The sequence below is a fragment of the Megachile rotundata genome, chromosome 4 (genome assembly GCF_050947335.1).
Source record: "Megachile rotundata isolate GNS110a chromosome 4, iyMegRotu1, whole genome shotgun sequence".
Classification (NCBI taxonomy): Eukaryota; Metazoa; Arthropoda; class Insecta; order Hymenoptera; family Megachilidae; genus Megachile; species Megachile rotundata.
The window spans coordinates 2,667,443-2,678,561 of NC_134986.1; the positions used below are offsets into that span (position 1 = coordinate 2,667,443).

General features: G+C 30.6%; 1 protein-coding gene across 8 annotated transcripts in view; it reads left to right on the forward strand.

Moving 5' to 3' along the window:
• The window catches only part of LOC105663695 (ATPase family AAA domain-containing protein 2-like), a 28,487-nt gene extending 26,920 nt beyond the window's left edge, over positions 1 to 1,567 (forward strand). For 4 of the 8 annotated variants that reach the window (XM_076531252.1, XM_012294385.2, XM_076531255.1 and 1 more), the window contains one exon: positions 999 to 1,567. In XM_076531252.1, the coding sequence (XP_076387367.1) occupies positions 999 to 1,321 (323 nt within the window). In that variant the 3' untranslated portion in view covers positions 1,322 to 1,567. The remainder of the gene's footprint in view (positions 1 to 998) is intronic. The other 4 variants (XM_076531253.1, XM_076531254.1, XM_012294386.2 and 1 more) reach the window with 2 other exon arrangements.
• The last annotated feature ends 9,552 nt before the right edge of the window (positions 1,568 to 11,119 follow it).

Here is an 11,119-nt window from a genome sequence, read left to right on the forward strand (position 1 = left end):
AGATTTAGCAACTTCAGTTGGGAATTTGAAGATATGAAAATTTGAGAACATTTATCGAAAATATTCGAGAATATTCCAAGATCACTGGGTTTAGATTAGTTTCGAATTCATTTATACAATTTTTAATTATTAAATTTGATATTCGTTTCAAATAATAATGTTGATGTTTTTCACTTTTTTTATTTATTTACAAAAAACTGTAAAGAAAACTTTTTTTATAGAAGTCTGCTCTTTTTAAAAAGTACTTAATTTTATTAAAGAATGAAAGAGTCTGTTACACACATACGCATAGGCACTGTTAATATCTACTACTTTCAGTCATAACCTGCTCCTTATTTCATAAAATTCCATTTATAATTTGTGATATGCAAAATTATTTCGTCAAACGTAATAAAATAAATTGTCATTATTTTATTTTAAATAAGTTTTCATTATTAATTTCAGTGTACATCTGTATTCAATTAATAATACTGTCCGTAGAATTATTGATAACACAGTCATTCTGTGCTACTTTTACTAATGAATGTAATTTTTTGTTTTAAACTTTTTCAAATAAAAACACATAAACATCGGCAAATCATCTGCAAATAATAATATACCTATATTTTCAAAATGAAACTATCAAAATAAAAAATTAAAGTAAATTTTATGGTGTATCATTATTTTTTAAGTGATAGTAAAAGGGTTAAATGTAAGAGGAATTTATAATTTATAATAAATAGTAAAAATTATAAATAATGTAACAGTCATGATTACTTTTTTTGTTATTTGGTTTGATAAAAAGAATTACTTGTAAAATTAAATTGCATACAATTCTCTCAAATAAACGTTAACATACGATTGATGATACCTCCTTAATCGAGGCCACCATTTTTCGTAAAATATTTATCGTACCCAACACTTACTATACGTTATTATTTAATAAACCCTGTTTTATCTCAAAATTAATGAACATTCCGTTTTGTCTAGAAATTAATAATAATACTGTATTTGTCTAGAAATCAACGTTAAAAGAAAAGTCAGCGCTTCAGGTGAAGGACCACCGGCGAAACGTTGGAAAAATAAATCCCCAATAAATTTGTCCACGTCGAGCAACGAAAAATTGACCGATTCCCAAACGGAAGAATTGCTACGGAAAATTATTAGGATGACAGAAGGGTGGCCCTGTCATGATCTGGAAAGTCTGTTCGTCTCTCTCGAATTGACCTTGGAAAAAAACGAGGATGATATCCGCACAGGGGTGGAGAAGTGTTTGAAACATTTTACCGAACTGAGGAGAATAAAGGCACACGTGAAGAAAAGACAAGAAGAGGACGATTGAATTTCTGTTTCTGCTATGCAAGAAAAAAAATTGTATTCTGTTTGCTGTAAGTGACATGTCCTTTCACTGATACCTTACAATTATGTTAGAACATAATGTTCTAATTAAGTCAGTGTATTAATGATTTATAACATTGTCCACTTTGGTCCTTCATTCGAATGAATTTTTTGTACGTGCTACACATGTATTGTATATATGTTATACACTGTTGCTTTTTTTTATTAAAACAGCTTGTACCAAAAATGCAGTACATTTAATTTATTAATATCATGACGTAAAGTTATATTAACATATTCAGTCCCAAAGTAGTACGGATTGGGAACGATAAGGAAATCATTACCTTGCAGAATTGTGTATTATTACATTGTTGAGTCTGAAAGTGCTTGTTTACTGAAGTTTTGTTTAGAGAAGAGCAGAATATGTAAAAATATATTTTTGAATTTTATTCTGCACGATTTGAGATTTGTTTATATGCAGTTTATTTATTGACAGTTTTATTCAATCGATGTTATAAACATTTTATAGCAAATAGCTTGACAATATCCCTGGATGGCTGCGATGTTGTGGATGGTTTGCGATGTGTACGAGTAAAACCATGATCGCAAACTCTTGGCCATCCAGGATAAAAGTTGAACTAGTATAAAAGTTTAGAAAGACCATACCCCTTCTTTTACACAAGTCCTAATATACAAGGGGAAGTTAACGAGTAAAGGGACATTTGAGAAATTCTAATGATAGAAATGTGAAATATACTTTAATTTTTTACATAACCTCCCTGGACTTCAATGCACTTTTCCCAATGTTTCACAAGTTTTTTGATTCCGTCGGATAAAAAGTTTTTGAGTTGCACCTGTAACCAATTAAATCCCTTTACTTTTTGACTTCCCCTCGTATAAATGGAAACCGTCAAGAATTTTAATCTGTAGTTTTAGAAATTGTGTCTCCGTCACTCCGTGAGTCAATTTGTTGAAGTTGTATGTAAACGTGCAAGTTAGACTAAAGTTACTTTATTCCACGGTCCTATAACAAGAATACATCTTCGTCTTTCCCACGCCGTGGCCAGATACTTGAGGGACAGTGTTCCTATTCATTTCGGCATCATTCCGGGCAGCATCACCTTTCCAAATTTTCTACAAATAGGCATGCGACATCCGATGGCCATATGACTTCAAGTTACTGGTCATCGTCTGGCATCTCAATTGCCCGCTTATGATCATCCTCTTGTTCAGACCTCACACAGTCCATCCCTATCGTAAATCGGGCGAAAGCAAAATAGCGGCGGACTAATTGCCTTTGACGGCCCTTAAAAATACGTTGCCGCTAACAAACATAAATAATTTAGCTCATTTGAATTACATGAACTACAGTCATCCATTATAAAACGAATCTGTATGCGACAGAGCAGGCGAAAATGGCAACGACGCCTAATATACACACAACTAACAATAACACATTGAAACGATAGTAGTTGTGATAAAAGTGAGAAGCACTGCGATTGTCCCTCTTTCATGACGAACGATGGGATTGACGTGCTGCGGTGAATTTTTAACTGACGCTATTGTGAATTTTAAGCAGTACATTTAGCAAGTTATTTTCTTGCAAATCAGTTTTTCAGTATCTCGGTCTGGTATAAAATAAATATTTTTACACAAAAACTATCTAAGAAAAAATGTGTATTTTCTTGTAATTTGGAAAATAATTTAACTTCTAATAATTTAGTTCTAAATGATACTTTTACAGTATTATTTTTATTGTGCATATTTCTTTGTTATATATTATATTTTTCATATTTTTTATTGTTTTTGTGAAATAAAATTATTACATGCTTTTGAAGATGTATTTTTTTAATTCTTTGAAATATGTAGAGTAGGTAGGGAAATATTTTTCATAATTTGGTTTTGGTCGTACCTATATAAAAATTAGTACTTAAGGTTTTCTAAACTTAATCTTGGATATTTATAATTAAAAAATAGTGGATTAAAAATAGGATCAGATTTTAAAAATTATTAAGATTATTTTGAATTACACTGTACAACAGCCAAATAATTTTGTAGCCGCCACTATAAAATTCTTATAGATTTTTGTGAGCTGTGACTGCAGAAATGTACAATTATTCAATAACCCTTTGAATTTATATTAATATTAATACAAAAGACTAAAAAAAAAATGAAAAACATAACATAAAAAACGCGAGATTCGAACATGCGACTAAAAAAATGTGCGAGATTATGAGACAGGTTTCTTAATCCACCCGCCATTGCTTTCGCTGCAGTAAAGTTTCACGTCTCAGAATATACAGCATCATGGCGTAACATTATTTAATAAATTTTATTTCTTTAACTTTAATATATCATTTGTATCAATTATGAATGTAAATCTATTTAAGATTATAATCATACTTAATTAATATACTGAGAAAAGAAGGCATGCAAATTCGAAACGGAAAGTACTTTTCTAAAGAAATATATCGGTTTTCGATTTTTTAATTACGGCGCACCTCACCGAAAAATCTGAAAAAAATAGAGAATTATAGTTATGCCAACATGTAACTACTACAATAATATTAAAGCAGTGCTCGGACATCTTCAACAAAAAATCGCATTTTTTCGATTTTTTTTTCGGTTTCCAATTTTCTAAAACTGCAATTTGCGTTCAAAAAATCTGAAAAATTCTATAATATGCAGTATGTGGACCTTGATATTTCAGAATTTTTGTACGAAATTTAATAGGAAAAATACACCAAAAATCGGAATTTAGTTTTTTTCCCTTTTACTACCCCCACAGACGAGATAGCGGAGTGAAACTTTGCGTGGGATTTTTTTTATATGCTACCGACTAACGTGCGGGTGTTTCATTTCACTCAATGGCATATTTGACTACCTTATTCGAGACCCTTTTCGAAATCACTAGCAACAACATTTGAATGTTTTAAATGGTGTCAAATGTACAATTTGACCTTAAATATAAAATCAGGGATATCGAAAAATCCTTTGCAATAATTTTCGCAAACATTACTCGTATTTTAATAATTTTAGTAAATTAAATTTGACAAATTGAAAATTAAATTCACCATTTTAAATCGTCAGATTTTTTAAATTTTAACTGCAAATTCCTGATTAGTGATCCAAAAAAAAACCAGTATAAAGTTCTATAATAATCCATAGACAAGAAAGATATACATTTCTAGGAATTAAATGAGAAAAGTTTTTCTAAAATAGTTAGTTGTCCTTTTCGGTAACAAAATCTGTGCATATTGTCCCAACGGTCATTTGTCGTTGCGAGATAATACTGACGTTTAGTGTAAGAAAAGAACAGCATGATCACAGTGCATCCCACTCTAAACACAACTACATGTATCACTTTCGTTTCGTTCATACTTTGCATTACCTTATGTTCAAATGCCTCTAGCCAAACGAGTGTTTGAATGTAGTTATGTTTACGCTTCAGGCGCTGCGCTGTTGCCATTTTCGGATGTGGTCTTGAACACGGGCCTGGTTTTATGTGAACAATTCTATATTTTATAGCGGTCTATATTGTATATTCTATAGTAGTCTATATATTCTATATTCTACACTGCTCAAAAGAAATATGGCATAGAAAAATTTTAGACAAAAATTGGCCAAATTTGACTGATGATAACTCCGTGAAAGATCATCGCAAAGTTATGCTCTTTTTTTTAAATTAAAGCTTGAGATCTCTACTTCAAGACCCTGTAGTTTGATTTTAGATTTGATGCATCCCTACCACAATAACATCGTAAATGTGAGGTCATATTTGCAATATTGAAAATTACTAAGTTTGACGAAATGCATGGACTTGCCACATTTTTTTTTGGTGATACTGTTTACAGCAGCATAAAGTCAAACCTTCATCTTTATTTCCTAGTATGTGAAAAACCGCTACCATTTTTTTCCGCAAAGATACAGAACTTTAAAGAAACCCTTGCATTTATGGCATATACCGTCGGCATTAGCATTACCCGATATGCACCTCGGAGAGGTTGCTGGACAGATTTTGCACATCATATGGCTTTGACAAGAACCTTTCTTTGTGTGTATTTGTGTGTGTAAGTCTTATATTACATCACAATAGGATAACAGAAGAACTGTTGTGAATTTGCAACCAAATCATACAATTTTATATAATTAATATTTCTTATGTATGTAAATAATATTTATATATAAATGTCTGAAGCTAGATGGAAATTTTTGGAGGGCTATAGTTTAGTGACTGTAAGTATAGGGAACAGAATCGTCCGCTTAAAATTAACGTGATTACCAAAATTTGAAGCATATTCTACAGTATAGAGTATAAAATACATGTTATACATTTTATAGCATTTGTTCCTAAGCTGTAGTTCTTAAACTACACTCAGTATCGGGCATCTGCAAAATAATTTTAACATTAACTTTACATCCCTCATCTTTTCGCTTTTATTCATTGTAGGAGCGAATAAACAATTATTAGTGACGATGGCCAGAGTCGCTTTAGGGCTATTGTAAATCAGGGACTTTCGGCGAGGATTGAGACCGAGTTGGTGCGAGATCAGATCACTTTCACCCTCTCACCAAATGATAGTTTGCAGACCCGCAGTACCAGCGAGTTTGTTTTTCCCGAAAATGCGAAGTGGTAACGTGTTCCCAATAAAACCGTTGGGAAAGCCTGAGGACAACGCATTATGTTCTGTCTGAAGTATAGCCATTCTTACATCATACAACTTACTTAATCAAAATTCTATAAAATTTTTCTATTTGTTGTTACTTAACCAATTATTAACGTAGCTAAACAATGATTAGTAAAAATTTAATTATTTTTATTCAACTGCAAATACGCATGTATCACGACAAACTCAATTGTAAAGACGGAGAGAACAGTACAGATTGTAACGACGTGTTGACCGTACAAAGTGTAAAGACGGAGTAACCGTACAAAATGTAAAGGCGAAGTCGACTGTGCAATTTGTAAAGACGAAGTGCGGGCCTCTTAATAATTTTCGTTTTACTTGGAATCTCAGAGCATGTGCCACATGCCACCGTTTTCGAGTGCTACCGATCCCGCAGACAGCCAGCCGAAATACGCCGCAAACTAGCTCGCCCCCGTCCGGGTTCTTACCTCTCCTGAGCGGTGTGGTCCTCGGTGTTATGGTAAGCACCACCACTCCCACGCGGATTCTATACCCCCGATGCTACGGCGATGTTTTTCATGCCGAAATACTCATGGTGCTCGACGAATACGGCCACAGGTTTCTCTGTGCACGTAGGTCTTCGAGGCATGGGACTTACCATGCCTGCTGCTCTGGACCAGTTGCCCCCGAAAACGCCACTAGTTTCGCCGTGTGCTTTTTTGGCTACTGTTTCATGGATTTTCCCTCGCTAATCTAATTCTATCCGTAACAACTTTGAAACTCGCGCGCTATATATGGGCCTATAAAAGCATATGCGCGCGCAACAATTCTAACACTCGCTAGCGATGCAAAAAAGGGAAGATATGTATTTAATTAATTTTAACTTCTCTGAGTAACGTATGCATGTATTTAAACGTTTCTTTTCTTCAGCGAACATATTGTACTATGTATTTGATTTTGATGCTTTTTGAAATATCCTATTAGTATTATAACCGAGATAAAAGCAACATAATAACATAAATACGTATCTATTTATAAAATTTTATATTTTTTATTACCAAACGAACATTTCTTAACTTTTATCTTGAAAATGAATTTAACCATTTTAGTGACAAAAATTTTATTTATAATTTTCTGAAACTGTCTAACTAGGTTTCAACTTTTGAAAATTGTGTTCGTCTTTATCTAATTTATTCTAGTCTGATGTAGTTTTTTTTATTATTGTTATTGTTTTCTCAGTAGTACTGTTAGATGTCACTGGAACCATTTTGTTAGAAAGATTTTCTTTGAAACAAACAACGCGTCAATATGCATATGTACGCGACGTGTACAGATGTCGCTAAAGTCACGTATAGAATTTACTAACAAAAAATAACAAGTAAATAATATATGTAACTGTACAATTTTTTTCCTGATCAATTGTCTTATTTATGAAACAGAAATTTATAGCATAAAAGTATTAAAATTTATATTTGATGTAATTATTAAATAAACATGCGTTCTAATAACATAGGAAACGGCAAAATAATAACTTTAAAATTCAATAAGAAACCAAATTATAACGCCAAAGTATCAAAAGTTGATAAAAGATAATTAAAAAGTTTTCAATTCAATATAATACTAATAAAAAAATTGATTGATATTAATTTTTGTTAAAATATTAAATTTCAAATTTTTCTTCCTGCGTTTTGCATTATTTGTAATGTAAAAAATAAAGAAACTAAATCTTTCAGATACTATCTTTTTGAAATTTTTGGCAAACGTATATTAAAACAAAAGTAATTAAAACTTCTTACTTCTCAAATATTATTTTTTACTATTTCTAAATCGCAAAACTTTATATTACACATTATAAATAAAATTCTCAAGGTGACGTTCATGTGCTGATAAGAAAGCGTAATACCAAAAAAGCAGATTATTATATTGCACGCCCCATTTGATACTTTTGTTAAAATATTTGTTATTTTCGTTAAAAACATTTGTTCATACAACAAACAGTTTAGATGTAAATTTTCGTAGCACAGTTAAATGACTCATTCTGTATTATACTAACAATATCTGAGAAATATGTATAAATCTTGAGTCAGTCAAGATGATCAATCATCGGAAATGAGATTCATAACAGAAACTGTATACATAACATATACGAAAGGGAATAAAATTGGAGTTGTGGTCTTTTTCTCTATATCAACAATTTATAATATATTTTTATTTTGTTATTATATACTATAATAATAACAAATGTTATTATACATTATAATAAGAATTATTATTTATTATAATAACATATACTATTATATTATATACTATCGTATCAATAATTATAATAATCTTTATATAAAACGGCTTAGCCGTTTCCAGCCGGCAATTATGTGAGAAGATGGCAAGGTGCACCCCTACACATATGGTATCAAAATGTTCGTCTATGGCCATAGGTGTGCAAGTTTATGTTATTTTTTTGATATCCACTATCACTGATGAACAAGGTGATGTCAAAGATGGCATACTATGTTTAAAAAGAAACTTAAAATATCATAGAAATTATTGTTTTTTTTGCCATTATACCCTAATACTTTTTTATTCAGAATATTTCAAAGAATCGATTTATCTAAGAAAAACTATATAGTTCTATTTAAAAAATTATGGGTCATTTTTGATCCTCCAAAAATATTGCAAGTATAAAAAAAAGTGCACACACTATTATATCGGCAATAAAGAACAGTAAAAGTTTTTCCTCTTTCATTTTGTTAAGACACTTATTATTAACGAGAAAAACAAACAAACAAACAAACTTTCGGAACCAATTCCAAATTATCAAATTAAGGCACATGACAACCAATTTGAAATTGAGACAAGTTCGTTTAAAGTTACTCCTCACACTCAAACCATCAGTGACAAAGAACAGCAGTGGCTAGATAATTATTTGAAAGGCAATTCGATTTCCAATTTCGACAACTTTGTCATTCCTCGCATTGATAAACAATAAACTCACTTTACTCGCGTAGCGAGTGTACACTGCTAGTAATTATAATATGTAAAACTATGTGCGTACATAAAATTATATAAAAATAATTAAACTTGAATAAGATGAGTAGACATGCAAAAATAAATTTCACATTTATAAATTTGATGTATATTTTAGAATGTACATGAATGAATCGATATTTTATTTCATAACTTTGAGTTGCTACAATTACCGTTCTTTTGTGGGCTTCCTATTGTTACACGAACAAATTCTATCCGTAAAACGTTTTATGATATTGAAAACAATAAATTTCATTTTGCATTCTGTAGTGGGAATGTACAAACTGCTTATAAATTTATTATTATTTAATAAAAATCTCAAATATTTCATAAAAAATTGGGATAATCGTGTTTTCTATGAAGCGTACATGCGTAATAAAATTCTGCGCAAGTATAATTACATGTAATATTACTATAATAAAATGAGGGTGTAACAAGATCCGCTGATAATCGTCTGTATTACTACGTTAGCGTTGGTTATAGTGTTAATGCATATTTAGAAAAATAAGTTACATGCTAAGGAGTAGGTATCCAGATGTAATCTGATATCGAAGCTTCCTGATTATGACCGAGACAAGTTTGATTTTTCGGTATTTCACAACAACAATAAAACAACGGTTACAGGAGTAAGTTCCATTGCGCAACAATGAAAGTTCAACAGTGTATCGTTTTAGATTTACTTTCTCCGATGCGAAAGTATCCCTTCCAAAATGAAACATTATTATACTTTGCAAAATATATATGTTCCAAAAGAATGACAGAATCAAATGTCACATGTAGAACCCCAAACTCTTAGGAAAATCTTAAAAAGGTTCGAGAAAGAATCTAGAGAGATCTTAAGGAGGCTTTAGAAAAAATGTAGGGAAATCTTAAAGAAATACATTTGTTATGATAGAGTCTCACATCCTAAAGTCTCACATCAAGTTTACCTCATACGGAAAAAGACCTTCTATATAAAATTGGAATTCCTAATTTAAAAAAATTGACTTGCTAAGAAAATCTAAATAAATTTTTAAATTGAAATTAAAGTTAATTTAAATTTAAAAAATTTGTTAATTTAATATTTAATTAGTTCTTCTACTAAGTTAGCAAATTTACAATTTCCTTGTTAATCATTCATTTCTAAAATGTATCTTCCATCTGATATTTAAATATAATTACATTTTTTAATCATCCTGTACTGTGTTATATACATAGTTAGGTAAGTTTTGTTACATGCTGCACTAACAATAAAAACAGGTAAAACAATATTTAGGGAGAACGTTTTATTGAAACAAGAACTGTTATTATTAAAATAAATAGGTTTGTATAATTTTAAAACTAACCTAAATATTAGTAGTAAGTACCATCAGCTGATAATTTAGTGCATGTTGAATTTTGACATAGAATGTAAGAACCAAATAACTGATATTACTGTGACAGTGTGACTGGTAAGTTTCTGAGTTTGCGTAATGTGAAAGAGTTTACACACTATCCGTTTCTAGCTGGAGGGATAAACATGAAAAATTGATCACAGGTATGTAAAAGACTTATGCACTATCCTACATTTATTGATTACTGTCATTAAGTTCGTGCTCGCAGTTAAAACGCTTTTCAATTAATTTTTTTCGAAGGAATTATGAAAATGTACATTCCTCTTTTTAGATCTTCTCGTAATATAAAATTTTCTGCGGCCTTTTATGTCAGTAACAAGTGAACAATTTTTACCTTTTATCTCATAAGATAAAATCAGGTTAACTTAAAATGAAAGTGCGTAGAGTTATTATATGAAATATTGGAAGGAGAGGGCTTAGCTCATTTTAATGCAGGTTACTTCACTAAAATGGCCACTTCTTTGTGTGGATTTGAGTAGATCTTCTCAAGTAAGTTCAATTTAATAGTTTCTTATGTTAGTATAAAAAAAATGTGAACCAAAAACTGTAAATGGACATTGATCTTTCAAATTCGTTTTATTTAATAATGATTTACAACTATAATAATAGAGTGTATTCGATAACTAAAAAAAAGGAAAAGAAATAAATATCACATTTATTCTTTTTTCTGTAAGTATATCCATCATACTATATGTATGTATGTATGTATATTAATGTATCAGCAAATTAATAGCTGCACTGTTAAGTATGTAGTTTCAATTTTAATTTGTAAATTTG